The 26,829-nt window shown below is 39.8% G+C and overlaps 1 protein-coding gene across 3 annotated transcripts in view; it reads left to right on the top strand.

Annotated features, from left to right (window-relative positions):
• CDK8 (cyclin dependent kinase 8) overlaps positions 1 to 22,988 on the top strand; it is a 77,738-nt gene extending 54,750 nt beyond the window's left edge. For 2 of the 3 annotated variants that reach the window (XM_020788548.3, XM_020788554.3), the window contains 4 exons: positions 2,071 to 2,168; positions 9,825 to 9,903; positions 11,596 to 11,754; positions 21,700 to 22,988. In XM_020788548.3, the coding sequence (XP_020644207.1) occupies positions 2,071 to 2,168; positions 9,825 to 9,903; positions 11,596 to 11,754; positions 21,700 to 21,825 (462 nt within the window). In that variant the 3' untranslated portion in view covers positions 21,826 to 22,988. The remainder of the gene's footprint in view (positions 1 to 2,070; positions 2,169 to 9,824; positions 9,904 to 11,595; positions 11,755 to 21,699) is intronic. The other variant, XM_020788550.3, reaches the window with a different exon arrangement.
• The last annotated feature ends 3,841 nt before the right edge of the window (positions 22,989 to 26,829 follow it).

The raw sequence follows: 26,829 nt of genomic DNA, 5'->3' as shown, positions 1-26,829 counted from the left end.
CACCAGTGAATTCTTGTACACTGTTTCGAAAAGCTGTAATTTGAATTGCTAAAAGGATTTCTTTTCTCTGTATCTGCAGAAAAACTTTTCTTGTACAGTTGAATTATTGTGAAGTTTTCTGTTTCATAGTGGTATAGGTCCGGGAACTGAAATCCCAAGATCTAATTCCTTATTTTGGAGTGTTGGGAATTAATTAGGACTAGTTTATCTGACAGATACCCAGTGCAGTGTAGTGGATAGAGTGATTGCCTCAGGAGACTTGGGTTTGACTCTCAGCTTGGCCATGGAAATTCACAGGGTGGTGTCTGCCTGTGGAAGTAGTAAAACCACTTCTTAAATATCTCACTTACCTTGAAAGCTTACCTATTAGAGTTACTATGAGTTGGATTCAATTTAACAGCACAGAACTCAGATTATCTGACAGGATCAGTGAGAGATGAATAATTGAAATGTAGCTTCTTAGTGTTAACCCAAAATATATGGCTACAAATCCTGTTCTTATAAGATACCACAGTAGCCTTACTAACTCCCAGTCTTGGCAGTCAGCTTACTGTTGACAAGTAAGTATTAATGTTTTCCTCCATCAGGTATGATATGTTCTGCCAGCCTTTGTACTGGGGAAGTGAGAGCTAGGACCAGGCAGGCCAGTGATAAGTTTCCTTTTTTCTTCCTCCTTTTCTGTTCATTCTGTTCCTATTCTTGAACTGTTTGAAGGAATGCAGTGAAATGAGTGGATTGGTAGTCATGGATTAGTGTGGCAAATGTATCACATTGCAACTTCGACATATAGATAACCCAAGTATGCTGCTGTTCATCACATCACTAGAACATTTTAGTCTTCTTTGTACTCTAGGACAATATATGCAGCTTAATGTTATCTTAACAGCATTTTATCATAAATTGGTTGTAATTTTTTTTTCATTTAAAGACACTCTGCCTTAAAACCAAACAGTAAGCTCTGACTTCTCCAAGTACGTTTAAAGTAACCCAATTTAAAATGGGACAAAAAGGCAGTTGCTTTCTTAGAAAGATAAGGGAATTGTCTTCTTAGAACTGCTTAAGAATGTAAAGCTTGAGAAGGTAGATGTTGGCTCATCTTAATGTATACTTAAAGTAATATATGGTGGAGTGTTGGCAGACTAGATCTAGTTTGTATTTTGATAAAGTGGTTTTGCGCTTGCCCTTTAATGATGAAAAGTTAGCAGTTATGGTGTTTTGTAGAAATACTGATTTTATAGCCACTGTTTTTCTTTGCTCTGTTTATGGCAATTCAGATTAAATAGAAAAGATCAACAGTTGGGGAAATACTAAGCCCCAGATTGCAGATATATTTACACATCTGTCAGTTGATCAGTCCGTAGATACTGTATGTAAAATACATATCTGATTCATCTTAAATTTGAAATTTTTCATCTTGCTGTCTTATATAAAAAGTTGCTTGCCAACAAAACAAGTTGCCTTCTATTCCCATTGGCTTAAATACAACCTTCCAAGATCATCTCTCCAAGTAGGTTGGATGTATTGCTGGTGTAATCAAGAAGGATATTAAGCATATCTCAGAGACAGCAAAGGGAAAGAACAGCAGCATTTAGTGTGATGTGGGTTTTGGCCTTCACAGGTCATGGCAACACTGCTGAATAATTTCTGAAGTAGAAATACAAAGCACTGCATATCTTAAAATATAGCTATGACATATTCTACAACTCATTTCTATGAGCAAGCAAGTCATTCTGTAATTGCAGCTTCTTTGTGGGTGGTATCTCATAAAACTCACTACGTATATATTAGTCCAAACCTCAGGTTATGGATCTATAGATGATTAGTGTGAGCCTGCTTATACTAAACCTAAGGTATTTCTCCATCTTGTATAATGACTGTCAGTGCCTTTCAGAACTTCATGTAGGGGTCTTTACCAGACCTACCTGGAGATCCTAGAGGTTAAGTCAGAGACATTAGAGAGATACATAGGACATGGTCTGAGCCTAGGAAGTTTGCATGTTCAAAGTATAGTAAAATCTTTTCCCAGTTGATTTGACAGCACCAAATATTTTGTGTTTTAACTATACTTAGCTACAGAAATTGCTTACTATGGACCCAATAAAGAGAATTACCTCAGAACAGGCTATGCAGGATCCTTATTTCTTGGAAGATCCACTTCCTACATCTGAGTAAGTGGTCAACATAATAGCTACATTTTTTTAAATCAATGCTTTATTGCTTTCAGTATTCACATGTGGAATGGAGTAGGAGCAACTGAGAATAACAGTAACTGAAATTCTCACTACTGACAGGCAGTGAGAACTTGCTTTACTGTGCCATTTGACATTTTAATGTAATGTTCTTATTAATCTTTTCTTAAAGGACTCTTTGATCCTGTTAGTCATCACATAAATCCTGTTATTATCTGACAGGTTGATTATGCATGCTACAGATCTTCATAGTCAACTGCTTACTGCATGCAGGCCCAATTCTTCCTTCTCAAATGCAAGATGATTTTATAATTAGTTTACATTTCTTTGTAAATTCACTGGATAGACTCAGAGGGAAAACATTACATCACAACTGGATTTGGGGTGTAAAGAATATTCATTTTTTTCTTCATTATGGTTTTAAAAATAGAAGGGAGTAAATTTTCCCCTCAGTATTCCTACTCTATGCATGTGAGCTAGACTTTCAAATTAGTCTCTGGCAGATATGACTAATACCTTTTAATGGCAAATTGGCAAAAGTATTCGAACCTGCTTTGCCTTATATTTATTAATGCATAGGCATGTTAAGTTTCTAAATTCTGTGGAAATCCATTTCAGAGAATGAAATTAAGTGAAGCATACCAAGTTCTAAATAAACATGGTAGTATTACATCAAACTGTCTGGTCTTACCTGGCTGCCTTTAGAGGAAACCTTTTCCCCATCCAGTCCTCTACTCTACATCTTATCTTGCAATTCAAGGGAAACAATAAGTTGCAAATAGTTGACCAAAGAATTCTGGAGAGGCTTTTATAGGTAGTTGACCAATTTGAAAGATACAGATACATAAAGGGAGGAACTACTGTGTATAAGGCATAATTATTCACCCTCTACACTCTCTATGATACCCAGTGTGGTGAAGTAGATAGAGTGGTGGACTAGGGCCCAGGAGACCTGGGATCAGATCTCTTCTTGGCTATGAAAACTCACTGGGCAGTGGTGGTGAAACTGGTAAAATCATTCTTTAAACATCTTTCTCATCTTGAAAACCAGATTAGGGTATCTATAAATCAGTTCTAAATAGATGGCACATAACACACATATAAAACTAAGCTCTCTATAAAATGCCTAGCATAGTGGTCTCAAGCTGCATGATGCAGATTGTGGGAAAATCAAAAGGGCTTATAAGTAGATTTATAAAGTTCATGGGTGGGTGGTCACCTAGGACCATTCGTAAGCTACTTTCTCATTCAGAGGCATAAAACAGATAATGCAGTGTGACCCTTTGAAAGGTGTTTTCTCTCTAATAACACAGATCATCAATGCATTTTGTTTAAATAGATATTCATGCTGTATAATCTCATGGTTGGAAGCAAATACAACCCAACACACGTTATACACGAGTATAACTGCTGTAGAACCATGAAAGTTCCATAGTGTTTTTCCTTAACAGTTTAACTGAAAGGTTAGTTAATGATGTGTAAGTTAAGTTACAGAACAGAAAACTCAGATTATTGTTCCATTTTAGTATTGGAGATTTTGATACTGTTTTACATTCAGTAGACCTAAATATGAAAAATAAACTTGATGATAGTTACAGGAGATCTAGAGGAGTTGTGCTTTAGTTAGAAATCAAAATCCTTCACTGTTTCCTTTAAAATGGCTTCAGTATGGATTTTAGTGCAGTGTCAATGGTAAAAATAGTAGAAAAAGTTGCTTGCGAACTAATTTGGTGCAGGAAATAGAATAAGCCAGATGGATAGGACTTTTGTGTTGTCGCTAATTAAAAGCAACACTAAAGATACTTTCGTTTTCGTGTCCATTCGTTAATTTTTGAAAAAGAACTTCTGAAATCCAAACAATCTGTTTTGATGAGTGAGAGGGCCTTGAATGATTTGGGTGTCATTTGGATTTCCCATTTTGTTTTACCTTCATTTGATCCGTTCTGTAAAATCACCTCATTGATTTTTCTATCAGATAGTGTCATACAGGGATGTTGCCAAGTCTTTAGGTCCAAGTCCCCCAAGTCTGAGTCCAAGTCTTTGGTACCAAGACCTGAGTCCCATGTCCAAGTCCCTATCAAAACCAAGCTTCCCCCCCCCCCCGAAAAGAAGGAGACTGGATGGGTTCTGAGTCAGGAATTGAGTCTGAGTCAAGTCACCTGTGTAACTGAAGTCTGACTTTACAGCGAGTCCTGTGAGTCGAGTCCCCATTCCTGGTGTCACAAGCCTCATGACAAGGGTGTCAGCTGCCAGTCAGAATTCAGAACATCTTGAGGGGCTGGTAGTCTGAATCCTTAAAAGGACCTGGAAAAAGAGAAATGTCTCCTCTTTGCTGTTTAGTGGTTATTCCTTGTGGGATTGATGTTCTGCTACACTGGGCTCCTTATATTCTCTTTTGGTGGACTCCTTGCTTGCTCCACTGCCTAGGACTCAATTTTGGATTCCTTCTTTTTTGAGGAGGAATATTTTTATATTTCACCCTTTTCCTGTTTTTTCTCCCATTGCTGCCTGGAGTACCTATCCTGCTGGACTGAGTGATAATATATCAAAGTGATATGGGAGGGAGAAATCTCCTCAAACCCATATTTTAAGAGTTTGGGTTGGGTGGGTTATATTTCCAGTCCTTATTGCTTGGCTTTCTTTTACTGGTTTTTGGGAGAGGGCTGTGTGTGTAGGTTTCTATTTTGATATTTTCCCCTGTGTGTATGAGGAGGGGACACTGCTCTTTTGTTTTTTGGTTTTTTTAAACATTGCGGTTATTTACTATACAGTGGTGCCTCCGCTTAACGGGCGCTCCATTTTATGACAAAATTGCATAATGATGAAGTTTTTGTGATCGCAAAAGCGATTGCAAAACGATGTTTCCTATGGGGGAATTTTGCTTTGCGATGATCGGTTCCCTGCTTTGGGAACCGATTCTCGCAAAACGACGATTTTCCTACAGCTGATCAGCTGTTCCAAAATGGCCGCCGGGTAAACAAAATGGCCGCCTGCTGTTTTCTGGGACAGATTCCTCGCTGCATGGGCAGCGAAAATGGCCGCGCTATGGAGGATCTTCGCTGGACAGTGAGTTTCAAGCCCATAGGAACGCATTAATCGGGTTTTAATGCGTTTCTATGGGCTTTTTAATTTCGTTTTATGATGTTTTCGTTCTACAGCGATTTCGCTGGAACGAATTAACATTGTAATGCGAGGCACCACTGTATATGTTTGTTGTGTTAAAATTGAATTTTGGAGTGTTTTTGCTAAACTGATTCTGTGTTTTTGCCAGTTGGATATTACACTGCTACTTGGTTAATTTATTATTTTATTATTGGTGCAGTTTAAAGTTGAATTTGGGGGTGATTATTGCTCTGCTTGCTAAATTGTTTCAGGGAGTTCTTTCACAATCTTTTTACATTTGGTTGATGGTAATATATTTTGGCAGCTTTTGGAGTGACATACTGTTCTGAGTTTGTGTCTGTGGGTGAGTTTGTGCTGAGGGTGATAGTGTAATGCTGCATTTTCCTTGATTTTCTTCTTTTGTGTTCAGGCCCAAAGATGGCCTGTTGTTTCAACTTATATACCACGCTATTGTGGTAGGGTACTCTCTGGGTGGTTTACTACATAATTATGCAAAAACAACTGGCTTCCCAGTGAATTAGGTATTCATTTACCACCGTTGGAAGGATGAAAGGCTGACTCAACCTTGAGCCAGCTGCCTGAACCTGTTAGTATTGAATTCGGATCTTGAGCAGAGGCTTGAATCCAGTACTGCTGTTTAAACAGTGCACCATAGGGTCTCTCATGGGATGTCATGAGTTCACACAATTCCTGCATTCTTGGCAGGTGTGGGGAAGAACTGGTTTTCTGCAAGGTTAATTTGCCTATTCAGAGTTACCCCTGCCTGTAAAACAAGTTTAGACTGCCCAGCACTACTACTGGCCCAGCTTAAGTCTAGAAAGCAATAAAACAAAAGTTCGTTAGACTTGCAGGAAAAAATGAGAAGTTTTTCCCACCTGTAGACTGAAAAAAAGTTAAAAAAAAAACTTTAAAATTAGTTTCCTGAGAAATTAGAGAAGTTAGCAGGCTGGCAGCTCAGTTCCCTTCCTCCCTAATCTTCAATGCACTTGCATATAGTGCTTATCAGTAACTATTACCCACAGCAACAACATCCCTGTCAGATCCCACCAGTAACCTTTGGATGGAAGAGGAAATTCCAGGAGCCTAAATGTAGCTAGTTAGGGACATGACATAAGGCAAAAAGGACTGGTCTTTTTGTTGGCCTTATCTGTGTAACTAATGGGTGGGGGAAAGAGAGTGTACTATGTTGAGACTTGGGTTTGGCCACGAGGCCAGGCAGTGCATAGTCCACTTGCTGGGAGCCAAGCCTCAGGAAGGAGGAAGGAAATGACTGTGCACAATGCCAGCCAATGAATTCTAACCCTCCTTTACCCACTTCTGAGGGCAACAAGTATCCTTTCTTGTACTCCAGAGGTTACTGGTGGAGTCTGACAGGAACTTGTTGCTGTTGTGGTTTGCAGGCAGTTGTAACACCATATGCAGTGCATTAAAGATTAGGGACTGAGGGAGTTGGGCTGCCAGTCCCAAGCAGGCAAGGCAACAGCCTGCCATCATCATTGATGAAGAGGAAGAAGAATATGATAATATAAAATAGTGTCCTCCCACTCTTCATGAGTTTGATGATGACTGATGATGCCTCTTTCTCACCTGTTGTTACCTGATGATGAACTGAGGAGGAAGAGGGTGGTGGGATAATAATGAATGTGGACTTTAAAGCACAATTAGCACCTGCAGAGGTCTGTTGATGACTGATTTTTCTTTCTTACGATGGTGGCCTTTTGCCTTGGTTCTGCTTTTTTTTTGTAATTGTTTTCAGAGTTCTGTAGGGCTTAATTTGGACTAGTGCAGAAACACACATTGGGGGGAAATAAAAGAACCTGAAAGAGCCAGCCCCTTTCATGTTTAAAGTAAGGACCAGTAAACGAAAGACACGAAAACGAATGAAGCATCCCCTCCTAAGAACCCCAAATGAATCAAACCTGAATGGTTTCACCATGCATATCACTAATAGGCAAGAAGGACACCGTCAGCTTTTTTAAATTTATTTTAAGCCTTGAATATACGAATAGAAAGAGAAAGTGCCATCATTGAGTAGAATACTGTATCTGATCTTGTTTAGGTTGCTTTGCATCACTTTTATGATATGTCATAACTTGGGGAAATGTGTTTGGGATAACTTCAAATGTCTTGAAACAGGTTCTAGTAATTACTTTCTCCCACCTGGCTCCTTAGATTACTTATTCTTCATTATAAATAGTAGGCCTTTGTTTATTTTTTTAAACTTTAGATATGTACAAGTTGCTTTTCTGAACAAGATTCATCCAAGACAAAGGAATAATACAGTGGTGCCTCGCATAGCGATCGTCCATTTTACGACGAAATCGCTTTGCAATGGACTTTTTGCGATTGCAAAAGCAATGGCTTTGCGATGATCGCAGGGAAGCGATCATTGCAAAGCCCCCATTTTCGCACAGCTGATGGCGGTTTCAGAATGGCCGCCGAGTAAACAAAATGGCCGCCCACTTTTTTTGGGATGGATTCCTCGCTTTAGAGGCACCAAAAATGGCGGCGCTATGGAGGATCTTCGCTCAACTGTGAGTTTTAAGCCCATAGGAATGCATTGAAGGAGTTTCAGTGCGTTTCTATGGGCTTTTTAATATCGCATAGCGACGAATTAACATCGCTAAGCAAGGCACCACTGTATAAGGATGGAATTAAATAACATGTTTTTCTTTGATTTTATACACTTCATTTGTTTCATTTTATGCCACTTTTCTCCTGGTATGGCGGCTGAATGCAGCTCACAGTGATTAAACAGTTAAATTAAAAACACAATAACCTATAAGGTTAAAAAACTACTAAACATGTAATAGTAATTAAAAGGGTTATCTAAGTATTTAAAAGCTTTAAAAAGAAGTGATTCAGTCTTGCCCAATTTAGATAATAGAAGCTTACCTAAAAAGGCAAGTCTCTAATTGTTGCTGAAAGGGAAAGAGGGAAGGAGCCAGTTTAACCTCCCAAGGGAGAGCATTCCACAGTCTGGGAACAGCCACAGAGATGGTCCTCTCTCATGTCCCCGTCAGACACTGAAAATCTTAGGAGTCAGGAATGCTCATTTGAAAATACTATACTGTATATAGTCATTCAGATAGGCTGGACCCAAGCTATATTGGATTTTATAGGTCATAACCAGCACTTTGAATTGGGCTTGTAAACAGACTGGTAGCCTGTGACTCTGTTGTAACAAGGAACTTTTATGTGCCTTGTAACTAGTCCCAGTCAGCAATCTGGCTGCGGCATTTTGAACCAGCTAAAATCTCTGAAATGACTTCAAAGGTAGTCACATGTAGAGCACATTGCAGTAATTCAGGTATGATGTAACTAAAGCATGTCTCAGTGTAGCCAAATCAGACATCTCAAGGAACATGGATAGCTGATGGACCAGCTTCAACTGTGCAGCTGCATTCTTGTCCACCATTGAAACCTGGGCATTCAGGCTCATGGTTAAGTCCAGGAGTATACCCAAGATGCAAACCTGTATTTGAAGGGAAGTGTAACTCCATTCAGCACAGTTTAAGTTCTCTTTTCCTCATCACCTTTTGATTGACCATGAGCGAGTTGTCTGGATTATCTAGAATGTAGCACTTTTATAAAATTATTACAAATTTAAGAAACAGAACGCCAAGTCCCCCACCACACTGAAAAATAATCCAATCAGTGGTTTGTTTGGTTTTTTGGTTGGTTGGTTGGTTTTTTAAGTTTCTCCAAAACCACTTGAATCAAGCAGCCTGATTCAAGTCAAAACACATTTAAATCAAAACCACTTGAAACAAGGGGTTTTGAGTACTTCTGAAAACCAAGTTTGAAGGGACTAACTGTACATGCCTAGGTAGGAAGGTCTGTAAACAGGGAGCACAACTGTGCATGGTCTATCCTTGGCTGTTAGCTATTCCAACAAACCTTTAGTGCACAAAGGTATAATTTTTTCTCTAGAAGATAATAACTTTAAAAGGTTGGTTTTATGAAACACTTTATAAATAAACTCCCTGCTTCATATGATTTTGTATATGTTTTTTGAAGTAGGTCACAGCTTAGACTAGTGTGATAGCCATTATATTACACCTAATGTGGGTCTGCCCTCGGAACTGGCCTGTCCACTCACACGCCACTGCGCCACCAGCCTCCCGCTCTTCTCGCCAGTCACAGAAGTAGTTCTGCTATCTCCCTACTCTTCTGGCCACTCAGCAGCCGTGCGGGGAGATTTGTCCTCCTGCCCCCTGCCTCAAGTGGCCAGCCAAGTCAGGAGACGGCGGAACTACTTCTGTGATTGGTGGGAAGAGCAGGAGGCTAGGAGCACATGAGTAGACAGGCCGGTTCTGAGAGCTAAACCTGCATTAGGTAGGCCTGGGATGGGAGTATTTGCATTCGTTTATGAATATGAATATCCCCATCTGTATTACTAACCATGGGCCATACTTAAGATAAACTGTATGGATGGGCGATGTACAGCTCTAATATACCTTGCTTGTATCTGTTCTCTAATCCATTAAAACTGGTTGTGGGGTTTTGTAGTGTGTTTGCAGGTTGTCAGATACCATATCCAAAACGAGAGTTTTTAACTGAAGAAGAGCCTGATGACAAAGGAGACAAAGTAGGTATTGAATTAAAAGCCATTATGAGAGACGTACATTTAGAAGATCTATTTGGTTAATCTGTTTGTCTAATGTTATAATTTGCCTGATTGGGAAAGTCGTGTTTACGGAAGGATTAATAGTTCTGTTTCAAATAATTTATCAGGAATACTTGGTTGAGTTGTTCTTTTCATGTTCGTTACATCCTTGACTATTATCATTTTATTAATTAATCATGCCAAAATAAAAAGGTAGTAGCATGAAATAAATCACTAAAAATTTAGTTTAAGCGAAAATACAGTACTATATAGAAAATACAGTAATATGTAGATAACAGGTAAAATATAAAATATAAGAAATTAAGACTTTGTATTAATCAAATATTTGATTCTCACATTATTTGTAGACTTAGATAAAAATAACTGAAGTATTTTCTTGATCTATAAGAAGTGTTGTTGTTTAGTTGTTAAGTCATATCCTACTCTTCGTGACCCCATGGACCAGAGCACGCCAGGCCCTCCTGTCTTCCACTGCCTCCCGGAGTTGGGTCAAATTCATGTTGGTAGCTTCAATGACACTGTCCATCCATCTCGCCCTCTGTCGTCCCCTTCTCCTCTTGCCTTCACACTTTCCCAACATTAGGGTTTTTTCCAAGGAGTCTTCTCATGAGATGGCCAAAGTGTTGGAACCTCAGCATCAGGATCTATCCTTCCAGTGAGCACTCAGGGTTGATTTCTATAAGAATACCACTGCACAATTTTTAACAGCGTAGCTAACCTAATGGGCTGTGTAATGGCATGTGGACACAGTTTAGGATACATATGAAAAATGTGCAGAGCAGAGTGTTGAGACACTAAAGGACAAAACTGAAACAATTTGAGATTAGCTTAGAGACAGAGCTCATTTTGTTTGTTTGTTTGTTTGTTTGTTTGTTTATTTATTTATTTATTTATTTATTTATTTATTTATTTATTTATTTATTTATTTATTTATTTATTTATTTATTTATTTATTTATTTATTAGATTTATACCCCGCCTATCTGGCCCACCGGGCCACTCTAGGCGGCTTTTTTGGCACATATTGTGGATCCTATCTTTTTGTGAAAGTCTGTATTTCAATCCCAACTGCAGAATGAAAATTAATTTTAATTTTATGGGACAGACATTCCCTGAGGACCAGTTTACTTAAAAGAAAATAGATACAGTAATAAAAACACAAATTAATGCAGCCATATTTATTGCTTTGCTTTCACTGAAGCTGCAGAAAAATGTATGGTCCCAATAGCCAGATATTGTGAAACATGATTAGAATTTTAGTACTGGTTTATTTATTAAGGTCCAAGAGGGTGGTTGTAAGAAGACTTCTGAATGGAAACATTTTTATTACCTACAATTTTAGAGAGGGAAAATAGTGATTATTCTAATTTCCTTCTTGTGAACTCATCTGCCTAAAACTCTAGTTCCATAATGAATTCTTGGAAAATATGGCCTATATAAATAAATTCAGACTTATAAATAAATACTTTTATAGAATTGCATGGTGTGTTTGTGTTGGATGTAATTTGTGTTGACAAGTACTGTGAGATCTAAAACAATATTTAAGTAGTTGGTGACTTCTCTCTACCTATTTTAGCATTACACAGGCTTTAAAGTCCCTTGCACATGAACTACTACTGAGTTGTATCTTACATTTTTTCTTTAACCAATTGAGAAGAACCAGCAGCAGCAGCAGGGCAATAACCATACAAATGGAACTGGTCATCCAGGGAACCAAGACAACAGTCATACACAAGGGCCTCCCTTGAAAAAAGTCAGAGTTGTTCCTCCTACCACTACCTCAGGTGGACTTATTATGACCTCAGATTATCAGGTATTTCCGTTTTCAGCTTTCTAATTTTGGCTTGGGTATACTGAACTGTGAACAATTTACATTAACAGAGGGTTTCAGTCCATACTGAGTAAAAGTTGTTGTGTGTTCATTTATATGAATCAGCATTTAATAGTTAAATTAAAAGTTTTTCTTTGGTATTGTCAATAGTAACCATGTTCCATGGGCTATATTATATGGATGACCTCTTTCTACCTCCAGTAACCCAATTTATTTAAAAATATAAAATAGACTTTGGTATCTTTGCTCCACTGTGGGTCAGAGAGAAGATATGAATTTAGTTAATCAGTCAAACTCAAACCAAGCAAGTGGATATTTGTACATATGGTTCAGTTTCTTTGACCTTGATAAGGTGATTTGTGCAATCATGACGATTGACTATAATTAAGTGTCGAAACCAGCCATCTTTACAGCTTCTGGTCTTTTTCCATTTTCCACCACTCACCACTTGGCTTTATTATTTGACTTGACAGTGCAGACATGTGGAGTCCCTGGTCCAGATAAGCCTTTTTAAGCCTTTTTTTTTGGGGGGGGGGTTTCTCTGTCCACCTCATTGTGCCCTGTCCCCTCTCCCCTGGCAGAAGGTCCCATCTCTGAGAAGCAGGTTGGAAATGAGACCTTTCTGTGCCATTTTGCTGAGAGAAGGGAAAAAGCATATTTCCAGTCTGCTGCAGATCTATCTAAGAGAGAAAATGGACCAGTTGTGTCTCCCTATTTTGAGCAGCGGCAGGTATGTTGTATCACATATATCCTGGCTAATTTGACCCTCAGCCAGTAATGATTCCCTGTGACTTTTGGCCCTGGTAACGTGAATGACCCGTCTCCAGGAGAACTTCTACATCACTTTACCTTTCCTGAAGTGCAATGACGTTCAGTGGAGTCAGCCCATGTGTCGAAATTGATGGCTTTGTTTCCAGTATCTGCACTGAGCTTCATCATAGTAGTGGTCACCACTGTTCTGTAAATATACACACAAAGGATTATTTATTAATTGATTTATCTGATTTATGTACCACTCCATTAATATAAGAACTACTCTGGGCACTGTACAAGTTAACACTTATATATCTCACAGATATCCCTCCCCCATAACAATAAATTCAACAGTATGATGATTTTTTTAAAAATCATAGAAGAAAGAAAAAAAAACTCTAGAAGGAAAAATTAAATATTAACATTAACAGCCTCCAGGAAACTCAGTTGTTAAGGTAGCTTTGAATAGTTCTGTTTTCATCAATATCCTGAACATCTGCCCAGAGTGGCCTTGGCTGTCAGATGGGCAGTACATAAAGCAAATAAATTGATGATGGTGGTGGTGGTGGTGATGATGATGAAGAACCCTGGCCAAGGATCTCTAAGCTGGGTGCGTGTGACTCCACTTCCTTCCGTGTAGTGATCACGTTCAACCTCTTTGGTTCTGGTCACGAGGAGACCCTGTGCATGGGGGGGGTCACACGACAGAGGTGGAGCCCCCACCCAGCAGGGTTGAAAATTAGAGGGTATGTTCAGCCCGGCATATTTCCATTAGTAACCACTGAGGGCCACCACCCAAACGGTTCAATTCCTTGTCTTTTTCTTTCTGGCCTTCCTCATATAGGTTGTTACTCCAAAATGGTTTTAATGGGAGGGAGCACTGTGGATTTAGATATTTGTTCATTAATATATTTTCTTTTTTCTGATTGATTTTTACAATAAATTGTTAAGTCTTGAAGTATTGCAGTTTTCTGTTACTGTGTACCAATCAATATTGAATGGGAAAGCAAGTCAATTTCCCAAATCTGTCTGGAATGCTAATGAAACTATTATCTTCAACAGAAACAGTGGCCTCTTCAGGAAAAAAAGTTCTGGCTTCATGATTTATTGAGGGATGGTAGTCCCAAATTTGAATAGCATAAACACTTTGCCTTTCAGTAAATATAGAGTTATAGTAGTTGCAGTTATAGCAGGTCTACTATGACACACTGAATATGTGGCTTCCCTAGGAGACTGTGCAGTGTAGAATGCTGTGGCAGTCTTGATTGAGGCAGACTTTTATGTTCATCTAAGCCTTTCATGGGATCAGGTTTGATGGCTACTAGTTCATTCTTAAATGCATTTCAGGAAGCTGGGGGTGCCACTTGTGGGTCACAAGGCTGAAGGCCAGTCTCCCTGATTAACAGAGTTGACAAGGTGAAGGTTTCAGTTTTCGTTCTGTGTTAATAGACCAGGAAGATGTGTTTGGGAGAGTGGAAATTTAGAGAGAATGTGAGAGGTAATCAGTCACCAGCAAGGGGAGATACAATGGGAGATTCCAACCTGGACATTACAGGGAAATGAAAGCAGGCTGTTGGCTGGCCTTCCCTCTTTTCAGGCTGGAATCTAGGCAAAGGAAGTGTGGTGGAAACAAAGGTAGATCTTCTAGTCTAGAACTCCTCTTTTTAAAGAGGTCTGTCTCACCCAATTCTGTTCACCAGGTTAGAGATGGTATGGCTCCAGTCACAAACCAAATGTTCCATCCAACATTCAGCAAGTTTTGAATGTATGCTGCATTGACTGGGTAGCTAGGACAGTGTTGGGATTATGTTAGTATACTCTCTACCCCACTGTCAAACAGTCTCCCTCTTTGAGCTATCCAGGGCAATCTCGTGTGGCACTGAACTACCTCAGGCATATTACTATTATTTAGCATACTGAAGTTGTTCAGTTAGAAATGGCTCAGGATTCCATGTTTGCCATGACAACCATGGACCTATCCCAGTTAGTAGAGCATACATTGGATCTAATATTTTTTATTTGGTTGAAGTGGTGATCTAAAGGAGGAGGAGGAGGAGGAGGAGGAGGAGGAGGAGGAGGAGGAAGGAGGGCAGATCACCATCTGGTTAGTTTTAGACAGGCTGCTGGTGTGAACCTCTGTGGTCTGTTCAAGATGGATCCTAACAATTTCCTGAATTCAGTTTGAGATCTTCATATTTAGTTGGTTGGTACTGTTAAGCCCATGTAGTAGTCCATACTTACTTTTCAAAGAAGATTGTCTCTATCAGATTCAAATGGAAAAATTTGGGGAGGGGGGGGGAGAAGTTGTAGTAAGCGGTGAAAATTGAGCAATTGCATAGTGGACATGCAGGCAGCTAACTAGCCCTCTACAAGCTTGTCTACAAGCTTGGCTGAAACAGTGGAACAGATTAGCTGATCCTGGGCTTGTTGAGCTGTCATGATGTCACATCATTGGTTTTTCACTTCCTCTTTTGCATTCTTGGTTTTTTTAAATTTAAATTCATTAGCCCCTTGTCTGACAGTATTTCACCAGGCATCTCAGTATTTCGGGTGAACCTTTCAATTGATATGATCAATATTAAAATATTTCAGTGATGTTTTCAGTGTGTTCTTCAATCATTCTTGAAATAGCTGAGCACCTGCAGCAGGCCCTCCATAGAAGATACATTCTGTGTCGAAGCCCTTACTGATTAGTGGAATACAGAAATAGCTAGGGTGGTTGACAGTATCACTCCTAAACATTCCTTCCCCACTTGTTGAGCTGGATCATCTCCCTGTTTCAGAGAAACCAAATAAGTGAAGGCTAGAGCACCACTGTAGAACAACTTGAAACAAGTCTAATCATAAACTTGCTGTAACATTTTAAAAAATGCACTGGAGAGAGAAAGACTGGTGAGAGAACCTGTGTATCTTGTACAATTGCATCCGTGCAAAGCAGACCAGTTACTTTTTGAAACTGTTCCAGGCCTCCTTCACAGGGGTACTGGGTTTTGCAGGCAAGGTTTGTCAGATTCACGTTGACTTGGACTTTGATATTGGGGTAGGTCATATTGATGTAATGTTGGCAACCATTTGTCCTTTTAGCTGGGATTCTTTTCAGCTTGTAAATCTCAAGCATGTGGACAAAGTGTTTGGAATGATGAGGGCTACCACCTGCTCATCCAATCCTTGCCCCTCTTAGCTAATCAGATCTGCCAAGGTGGGACTGATGCCATGGTTAAGGGAGGTGATAAATGCTTCCTTAAGAGAAGGGTCTGTTTCTTCCTGTCTAAAGGAAGATGTCACAAAATATTTGTTAAATAAACCTGCCCTTGACCCAGAATTCCTATAGGCCAGTCTCAAATTTACAGGTTTTGGCTGGTTTAGAAAGTCATGGCCCTCTAACTCCTGATGATACTGATTATCTATACTGAGACTTCCTTGGTTGTGTTGATAGATGACCTATATCAGGGACTGATTAAAGGGAGAGCAGTCTCTTTAATTCTCATGGACTTATAAATGGCATTTGATACCATTGACAATGGTATCCTGTTCAATCACTTGGCTAGGTCAGGTCTTGGAGGCACCATATTCCTGTCAGGATGTACACAAAAGGTGGTGTTGGGGGAACACTGTTCAGTGCCATGACCATTGGCTTGTGGAGTCCTCAGAGCTTCATCTTATCCTGTATATTACCTAATATCTATATCAGGGGTCAGGGAACTTTTTTTTACCTTTTACCCCCCAAAAATTTATATACGCCAACATTACCCCCTTGATTTGAAAGAAAGGAAATCATACATTATTTAAATTCAAAATATTATTGAATCTACACAGGCTGTGTACCGAACTGGCGGGATATATCATCAGTATCAATGGCTGCCAGGGTATGTACTGAACTAGCAGGATGCACCAAATTTAATAAAGATGTGCACTGTTTTTGCTGGAACACATTGCACTCCAGCCATGGGGTAGTATAGGGAGTAGTAAGGTGTCCAATGTGCCTAGCAAGTTGCATTACATTTTTGCTAGCTCGCAGAGGATTTAATCATCATCAGTGGCTGCCAGAGTGGTGCTAGCAATGACATGTTTGTTAGGGACAACCAACACAGAGTTGGGGGGGGGGGTTCCTACTACTTTAATCATTCTCCAGTTTGAGGTTCGGCTGCAGGGGGTGGGAGTGGGTGGGTGGATGGTAGCACTCTGCTCATTACCCCCAGGATTTTCATTTTTACCCCATTTGGGGTAATTTACCCCTGTTCCCAGACCGCTGATCTATATAAACCCACTGTGAGAGGTCATGTGAAGCTTAGGACTGTAGTGTCACCAATATGCTGATGACACCCAGTTCTGTTCCTCCTCCTTCCCTAACACTGAGAAAGCAATCAGGACACTTGAATGTTGATAGTAGACTGGGTGAGGTTTAACAAGCTGAAACTAAACCCAGACCAGACAGAGGTGCTGCAGGTCAATAGAAAGTCAAATTCAGGAATTGGGCTTCAACCTATTATAGAAGATGATACACTTCCAAACAGGTCAGATTTGTAGTCTGGGGGTTCTCCGTGGCTCTGCACTGTTGTTGGATTCCCAGATGGCAACAGTGATGAGAAGTGCCTTTGCACAAGTCCCACCTAATGCAACAGCTACAACCTTTGCTGAGTTGACCTGACATAGTAATGCCTTTGTTATACTGTGTCCTGATCACTGCAATGCACTGTGTATGGTTTTACTCTTGAACAGAGTCTTAAGAACTTTAAGTAACGCAGCACACAGCAGCTAGGTTGCTAAGAGGTGCCACAGTATTGTAATTATATGCTTCTGGTATTGGAAGTCCTGGACCAGTCACCAGTTGCCTACAGGCACAAATCAAGGAACTCATTTTAATCTTTAAAGCCTTAAACAGCTTGAGGCTCAGCTGTCTAAGGGATCCCTGTCTTGCTATGAGCTTGTCTATACTTTAAAATCATCCAAAAAGGCCCTCTTAAAAATACCAACAGTTCCAGAGTCCATCTAAGAAACATGCAGGAAAGGGCCTTCTCCTGTTTAGCTTCCTAATTGTGGAAGGCACTCCCTCTTGAGTTGTAATCTGCTTCCACATTGGCTGATTTTAAGAAGGAAGTATTTTTAGACTAACCCTCCACTATTGTTTTAACCAATGTTAATGGATTTACAGTGGGTTGGTTTTATGATTTTTAGCTAAATGAGGTTTTGTCTGTTAGTCTTTTCAGCTGTCTTCAGTGCTATTTTTAAAGCAATAAGTAGATTATAAATGCAATAAATAAAATAAAAAATATATTACCTTTCAAGCCCAAAATTAGGGATGGGCAAAATATGGTCCATATGCTGCATATAGCCTCACTGTGCCCTCTCCCAGCTCCCTGTAAACACCAGATTTCCATTTTTAAAATGGCACAGTCAGATGGTTTTGTAAAGAGGCACCTTCAATTCTAAATCTAGTTTTTTGGGGGGAAATGCTTGAAACTTCCAGCTAGATTGGTTATTTCAATCCCACCTTTATTTAAAATAATGAGTCACAGGGTGGATCCTAGGGACATAGATACAACCTGAGGAAGCCCACCCACCCCTAGTGGCTTGATATGCAATTATTTCAGGGGTGACGGTTTCATCGAAAATACGTTTTACATTGAAAAGTATGTCAAATTGGGAGCTGCTGCTTCTCGGTCTCTATGAATGCACACTAATGGGTTTAATCTGTGCTTGCACAGAGGTCTCCGGAATATTTTAGAGCTTTATGATATGTTCATCAAGGACTGCCCCCCTAGCCCACATGGTCCTCCCATTCTGGTAATTCCCTCAGTTCCATTTTGCCACCACTGAGGTCTCTCCCCTAATCGAGCTCTCGTTTGTCTTTTTCGATATCTGATTTAAAATGCTATCCTTATTGATTCTGCGGTCTTCTACAATAAAGGAAATTGTAAGAGACTTCTAGTTTCCCCCGACTGGCCCCTTCCCCTTTCTCCGCCATTTATGGCCCCTCTTCCCCCTTTCAAGAAGTGCACATCGTGCTCCAACAAAGTCCCCCTTTCAGACGGCCACATTCTCTCCCTTTTCTGTCTCAGAGAATCTTACCAACCTTCCACTTGTCAGTTTTGCCATACAACCCATAACCGCAACTCGGTCTCTGGCATCTCGAGAGCCTTCCAGGAGATACTGACATTTCGAACGGGTCACGCTCTATGAGCCTCCACAGTACTATGAGCCTCTGAGCTCACTGTCCTCAGGACTGATCCTCCATTTCTTCAGTTTCACCCCGACAAGGTCACCGTCTTCCCTGATATCACCTTCCTGCCAAAGATTGTGTCGCACTTTCACCTCTCTCAACCTATTATCCTACCTACTTTTTTCCCATCACCTACGATTAATCTAGAACGATCTCTACACATGCTGGACACCAGATGTGTACTTGCCTTCTCTATATCATGGACTTCATCCTTCCTCAAATCGAAACAACTGTTTATAATGCCACACCTCCTGCACAGAGGTTCTTGTATCTTCTCTCAAATGATTTCCCATTGGATTGTTTCCGCCACAAAACTGGCGTATCAACTTGCCAAACAGCCTATACCTATCGGTATTAAAGCCCATTCTACTAGGGCTACGGCTAGTTCTGCAGCATTTCTTTGCAGAGTACCACTCTTGGACATTTGTAAAGCTGTCACATGGGCAACACCGTCGACGTTTGCCTCCCACTATCATCTTGACCGGAGAGCCAAGAGGGGTGCATTGTTTGGGAGAGCTGTACTTTCTTCTGTTCTTCCGTGACGCCCCTCCTCCAGTAAGTCAACTTTTTAATCACCCATGAGTGTGTATTCACAGATACCACAAAGAAGAAATAGAGATTACTTACCTGAAACTCTGGTTCTTCAAGTGGTCATCTGTGCATTCACACTTCCCGTCCATCTTCCTCTCTGCCTGTCACTCCTGTATCTCTTGATGCAGCGGCGGGCTATTCTTGGGAACTCAGGTAATTACTAGGACGGTATCAAAAAGCTCTAGAATATTCCGGAGACCTCTGCGCAAGCGCAGATTAAACCCATTAGTGTGAATTCACAGATGACCACTTGAAGAACCAGAGTTACAGGTAAGTAAACTCTCTTTTTCTTTTCTTTCTCTCTATAGTTCACAGCAGGATTGTAGGTCAGTGAGGAAATATAAAAGAAGCAAAACCTGTAAGTCTACTGTAGCTAAAGGGGAGAAGTTGTGGTTTTGGTTATCCATCTCAAAAACAACAAAAACAGCTGGTGGAACTATCAAAATAGGACACATAATGTCCTTGTTGAAGGTGGACTTCAGGGGCTAGGCCTTTGGGGTCTAGAATACAAAATAAGTAAATAATAATTTACTTAGGACAGTCTCTCTAAATTAAACTTCACACAACAGACAGTGTTAATAGTGGCATATGACAAAAGCAGAAGTAACTAGCTTTTCTGCATGTGCCAAAGTAGGTCTTATTTCTATCTTCTTTTTTAAAAAATCAACTGGAAATGACCATCATACTCTGCTTGTGAGTGTCTGGCTGGAGTGCAGGGACTGCATCTGTCAAACGTGTTGCTACAAAATAGATGTTGAAATTTCCATTGTATTCTGCAATGCAGTTGCTAGGTTTTACTTACATTTGAAGTGTTTGATGTCACATTAGTTAACTGGCAGTATGGATTGCCTTTGGAAGTGAATTATAGCCTTCAAAATCACAGTGGAAGGTTCACCAGGTCTTCTGGTTCTTTAACATAAGAACAAATAGAGCAAGGAAATGCTTGAAAACTAAGAATGTATCCTAGGAAGAGATTGTGTAGGGACATTGGCTTTTATCATGTCTTTCCTTCTGTAAACAAAACCAAGTTCCATTCAAGGAATTGGGCTTTCCTACCTCCCATTTCCAATAAATATCTTAAATCAGCTTACTTGGATTGATGTAGGGAATGAGGATGCATATAGAAGGGAGAGTTTTTCATGTGGGTAAGTAATGTAAACATCCATGGTTTCTAGTTAAGTTGCAGGAGACACTGGCTCAACATAACAAGGAAAGAGCTCATTCATAGCCAGCAGTTTCATAGGAAACTTTAAGACAAGTTCAGGATTTCATCCGGAAAGAAAAATAAACAGAACCACATAATCACTCCCCTCTCACCTGGGTAAGAGGGAAGAAACTCTTTTAAGACAAGGTTCAAGATGTCCAGCAGAAGTTCTGTGCATGAGGAAAAACAGCACCAAACAGTTTCTGTCTGCTAAATTATAGAATAGGAAACTCTTTAAGACAAATTTGAGATGTCAGAAGTTTGAGAAAGATATTGATGCCAGGTACTCACTATCTGCTTAACTATATAAATCAGAGCAATCAGAGCATTCAGTGTTGGGAGAAATGTGTTTAAAAGGAAAAGTATTTCGTTGACAGCACGCCTGTCTTGAAACCAATTGCTTCTTGCCATAGTTGAGTACTTCTTTCATTTTTAATAATGTGACTTTCTAGAGAGATTTTTATTCTCCTTTAAAACATTTCATGGTGCATAATTCATCGGGAAAAAAGTAAATCTGAGCAAGGATGGGCAACTGTAGTCTTCCAGGGGTTTTTAGCTTCCCATTCCCAGCAGACCTAACCAGGATAGCAAATGGTGAGCAATTTTGGGAGTTTCAGCCCCAAAATATCTGTAGGGCCACAGTGTAAATTTTTCATCTGTGTCTGTTCATTCTGGAAATATATCTTGTAGATGCGCAATCACCCATTGCCATAACTGGAGTATGGCTAGGCAACATATCCCTGCACACTCGCTATATTGTGATGTTTCAATTTATCACAGCTATGAGGAGAAATTGAAAATGCAGAGTCATCTACTGTATGCCTGGAAACAAAATGCCAAATAGCCCCAAGGTTTCTGTAGTATAATACAATTCTTAGATACTCGCAAAATCTTACTGCCCATTGGCCAGTGGCTTTGAGAAACATGGCCATGTAATGAGTTTGAGTCCACAGGTGAACACTGACTTAACAGGGTAGTGGAGCATCAGAAAACTTTTTGAAGCCACTGCCAAATATTGAGAGTAATGATTCTAAGCAAGAAGGTGCCTTAATATCAGTTGTAAAATACACTGCAGGTCTTCAGATACATGTGCAGCTTGAAAAGCAACACTTTTGTAACTAATTCCTTCTCTTTCTTCCTTTCCCAATGCTTTGTCCAGCGTTCCAATCCCCATGCTGCCTATCCAAACCCTGGACCAAGCACATCACAGCCGCAGAGCAGCATGGGATATTCAACTACCTCCCAGCAGCCTCCACAGTACTCTCACCAGACGCACCGGTACTGAGCTGCACCCGAATAAAGTCAATGCACTGTCGCTAAGGCTGCAGGACTGGCCGTACTGCTGTCTGCCTGGAACCTGGCTTTGGGCCGCAAGAATGTACTGTAACTTTCGCATTTTCAAAATGTCTGATAGCCACATTCCACTACTTTTCACAGGCTGTGAGTAGTGGCTCCCTCAGATTGTACCCGTTTATGGAATTAGACTTGAAAAGAAAGTACTAGCACAGTTTGTGTTGTGGATATGCTACTTCCATAGTTTACTTGACATGGTTCAGACTGACCAATGCATTGTTTTCAGTGACAGTCTGTAGCAGTTGAAGCTGTGAAATGTGCTAGGGGCAAGCATTTTTGTTGTTGTGAATTCTATTGATGTTAACAACGTTACCTGACCAATAGTACACAAAATCTCTTAACTGGTATTTGAAGCATACAGTATGTGTGAAGGAGATGAATACAAACTAACCGTGGCTCCAATTGAGGAAGTTTTGATACACATTGATTTTTAGTGACTTTTTTGTGGGTTGATTCATTTTCCACATTGATCAATGTTTTTTGACCAACAAATTTGCTGCAAAGAGATTTTTTAAAAGACACAATGAGAAAAACATGAGCATTTTTCCAGCAGATTTACAAGCCTCCCAAAGATTAATTTGCAATGTATGTTTATTTTGTTCTCAGATCTATGACTTGACTGGTATTAAAGCTGCTATTTGATAGTAAAATGAGTGTGTTACTAAGATAAACCTGTTTGGTTCAGCAAACAAACTAAAATGATTGTCACAGGCAGTGTTTTATTTTTCCTGTTGGTATTAACAGATTTGTGAGCATGCTTTGGAATTTAAAAAGCATGAATGATGTTCCCTGCAAAAAAACAAACAGTGCGGCATTCATTCAGATATTTTTGGCATTATTTTTTGAGAGCTGGCTTGATGTAGTGGATTTTAAATTTTATTAATTATTTTTAAATATGTTCGCACGTTTGTTTAGGGGCGCCATTATTAAAGCAGAAGGTTAAAGTATTAGGAGGACCCTAGAATTTGAGGAAAAATTATACCATACAACGTACTGTATCAAACTATTTTACATGAATGACACAGGTATTCTGAATTTAAAGAATCAATGTTGTTAAAAACAAGGTGTTAACGTAATAAAATTATTTTTCATAAATCTGCATATTTTTACATTTTTATCAGTCAGTCATACATTTTATCACCAAAAATGTACAGCCAACACAGTATTAAAATGCGTATTCAAATAACAAATTGTTGCAGCTCTCAAAAACTTCATTCCATGAAGATAGAACCTTATTTATCCAAGAATACAGAGGTAGCCATAGGAAGAATTCCATGCAGCCAATCTAATGGGTCCAAAATGTGTGGAAGATTTCATGGTCTTCATATTTTGAAGATACTGTATATTGTCTGCATAGAGGCTTTGAGAGGTTCTTTGAGTAGTTTGGAATGGAATCATATACATACCTGGAAATATTTCATTCATTATAATTAGTTACATTTATATCTTTTCTTCTAATGGGTTCAGGCAATATGCATAATTGTCCCTACTTTATCTTCAGAACAACTCTGCAGTAAGTCAGGCTGAAAATAGCTGAGCAGCTGGTGAATTTCATGGCTCATCAGTACTTAACCACTATGTCACACTGCCTCTCAGTGTAAGTGATTAAACTCCTGAGTAGGCAGATACAGAATTGCACTGTTTGCTGACAAAGAATATTGACTCTGACTTGTAAAAGGACCTGAAGCAGAACACATACTGTCCATGCATAAGGGTGGAAAAACTCATATGCAGTTTTGGTTCTTGCAAACTAAGGTGGTGTTTAGCTGCTTTGCTTTGGAGTGTTGTAACTCCCCTGCCATTCTTATATTTTATTTTCTGGAGATGCAGGTGTTCTGTCCGTGTTTCACTGATGTTGAATTTTTAAGCTGTCTAGTATATTCTGGTACATTCTTAATAAGACGTGGTCTTAAAAGGCAGGACTTATGCAATTAAGGAAATGAGGCTCACTTCTGACAAGCCATTTAATTTCTCAGTTTAGCCCTCCTCACATGCTGGTTGTGATGTTAAAAGAGAGGTGCACTTTGCTAACCTACTTGTAAGGGAAAGGTAAGTTGGGGCAGGAAAAAAATTCCTTTTTGCAATGTTTTTGGTTTGTTTTTTAAAAAACATTTAACACTTCTCCTTTCAGGAGTGCTGGTGTTACAAGTGCCAGACCGCCGTGTACTTCAAAATCTGGATGTAACCCTTATGCCCAAAAATCTAACTTAAAAGCATGTAGGTAGGTAGGTAGTATTTACGACAGTTATATTCTGCCTTTCCACTAAAATGGCACTCAAAGCAGCGCACAAACATTTGAAAGAATAAAAACAAAATATGTAGCTAAAAAATTATAAAATCATAGAAATCAGCCCCATGTAAAAACACTAAGTGTAAGCAAACACATTAAAAGCCATTAAAATTAACAAAATAAAAAATAAAAACTGCACCGCAGAGCACGTTATGTATCATACCAGTCTAAAATGATGTGTTTTATTCCCTTGTTAAAATCAGGCGGCTTGGAAATATTGTAACTCTGGAGGGAATGCATTCTAGAGTCTGGGAGCCACAAAGGTGAAAGCTATCTCCCACATTGTTAGGCAGGCTCCGAAAACTGTTGGTTTTTTCAAAAGACAGCCTCTCCTGATGATCTTAACGTCCAGACAGGCTCATAATGAGACAGTTGGTGCTTTAATACACTTAGGGGATATTTCTCTTTAAGTAAGCAGTTTAACCTATCAACTGTTAATTTTGGATTTCAGAAAACTGAGTTTCAGAAGAAACTCAGACTGTTTATACAATACTCAACATGTCAATAAAGCCTTTGTGTGGATCATGAAAAGCTGTGCATTGTTACACAAGAAGTGGGTGTGCCAAACATTGTTAAAGATTTTCTATACTTCAGGTCAATCATCAGTCTAAAATGGGAACCACAGCCAAGAAATCAGAAGGCAGAGATTTGGAGGGGCAGCTGGAAAAGAACTAGAAGATCAAGCATAAGGAAATGTCTCTGCACACCAAGGCCCAAGATCAGCCATACTCTGGTATTTGCAATTAATGTATTGATGTGGAAGTTAGACAGTGAAGAAAGCTGACAAGTTAAAAATCAACTCATTGAAAATTTGCTGTTATAGGAGAGCTTTACAGATACCATGGACCAGCTGAAAGACAAGTGAGCGTTACATCAAATCAAGCTTGAACTCTGTAGTGACTAAACAGGGTCCCCCCCCCAAAAAAGAAACCCATCTTGCGAGGCAAGGACCCAAATGTAAAATCGCCCATAGGAACAATCATTTTGCAAAGCATAACATCACTCAAAATAGCGAATTCCTCGTTTTGCGAGGTAATTGTCTAGTGAGTCACCACTGTAGTTCATAAGGCTGACAAAAGTTGGAAGTGATTTGATAGCATGTAGCAACCACAATTTTAGATTTGTTTGTTTACTTTACGTCCCATCTTTCTCCCAATGAAGGGACAGAAGGTGGCATACAACTAAAAAATGCATATGTTTCGAATCACAATAAATTAAGACAGTCACATTAAAATACAATTAAACCAAAAGAGTGTTAAAAACATTAATTAAAACAAATATAAAAATACCTGACAAAACTATGTTGATTAAAGACATGCTTCATCTCCCTATTTAAAAAAAAAATCCTGCAAGTACATTTAGAGCTATCCCTGAAGAGCCAGCCTATGTGACCTTGGGCAGCTGCACAGTCCCAGGATACCTCTATAAGAAGGGAATGGTCAACCACTTTATTCTACCCGAAAAGGGGCTTAGGAAGTGAGTAAAGCAGCCATGAAAGGGTTTCAGGATCAAAGGGCTGCGATCATGCAGCCTTTTCATCGCTGCTTTACCTGAAGGGAGCCTTCCTCATTGCTAAGCCCCGTGGCTTCGCAAAAGGCAGGGGAAAGTGGCTGCCTTCTGTATATAAAACAACCCTCATTTTTTTGTCTACTTATTTAAGGAAAAGATGTCATTTTATACGCAGAAAAATACTGTAGTCTGTTTAGCGATTTATACAGTATTTTGAATTGGACCCAGAAATGGATGGGCAGCCAGTGAAATTGTAACAAAGGAATTATATGATCTCTGTATCTAGCTCCTGTCAGAAGTCTGGCTGTACCGTTCTGTACCAGCTGAAGTTTCCAAACCCTTTTCAAAGGCAGCACCACACAGAAGATGTCATAATAACAAAATGGGATGTAATGGCGGGTATCACTATAGCCAAGTCAGATATTTCCAGGAGCAGACGCAGCTGGCGCACCAGCTTTGATTGTGCAAAAGCACTCCTAGCCACTATTCAGCTTGGTAGCCTGAATTTTCAGGGGGAGTGTAATTCCATCTGATGCAGAATTTATTTATTTATTGAAAATCCCTGATCTTACTTATGACTGACTTGGGAGCACCTCTGTCTTCCCAGGATAAAGCTTCAGTAGGTTCATATTCATGCTCAGGATAACTTCCTTGGAATTAGAGAGAAAAAGGAGACAGAACTGGCCACTTGGAATTAGCTGGAAAGGAAGGATACAGCTTGCATACTGGTGACACCAAAACCCGGGACTTCAGACAATCTCTCCCAGTAGCCTGATGTTGATGTTAAGTAGCATGGAAAATAAAACAGAACTCTGGGGGATGCTGCACAGTAAAGGCCAGGGAGTTGATACTGAAGTCCCCTACTGGAACTATCTTCTATATTCACCCCTCAAGGAAGGATTAGAAACTGCAAAACGATGCCTCCAAGTTCTATCCCAGTGAAGCAATCCAGAAGGATACGGTAGTTGTAGGTGTCAAAAGCTGCCAAGGCATCCAACGGAACCAACAGGAACATGCTGTTTTGTCCAGTTCTCAGCATAGATCACCCACCAAGGTAACCAAAACTGCCTCTGGTCTATAGCCAGGTCTGGAATCAGACTGAAATGGATTTAGATCACACAAGAAGTGGGTGCGCCA

The sequence above is a fragment of the Pogona vitticeps genome, chromosome 3, assembly GCF_051106095.1.
Source record: "Pogona vitticeps strain Pit_001003342236 chromosome 3, PviZW2.1, whole genome shotgun sequence".
Classification (NCBI taxonomy): domain Eukaryota; kingdom Metazoa; phylum Chordata; class Lepidosauria; order Squamata; family Agamidae; genus Pogona; species Pogona vitticeps.
The sequence above is the reverse complement of the archived record's forward strand: the minus strand, read 5'-3'. Positions and strand labels throughout refer to the sequence as shown.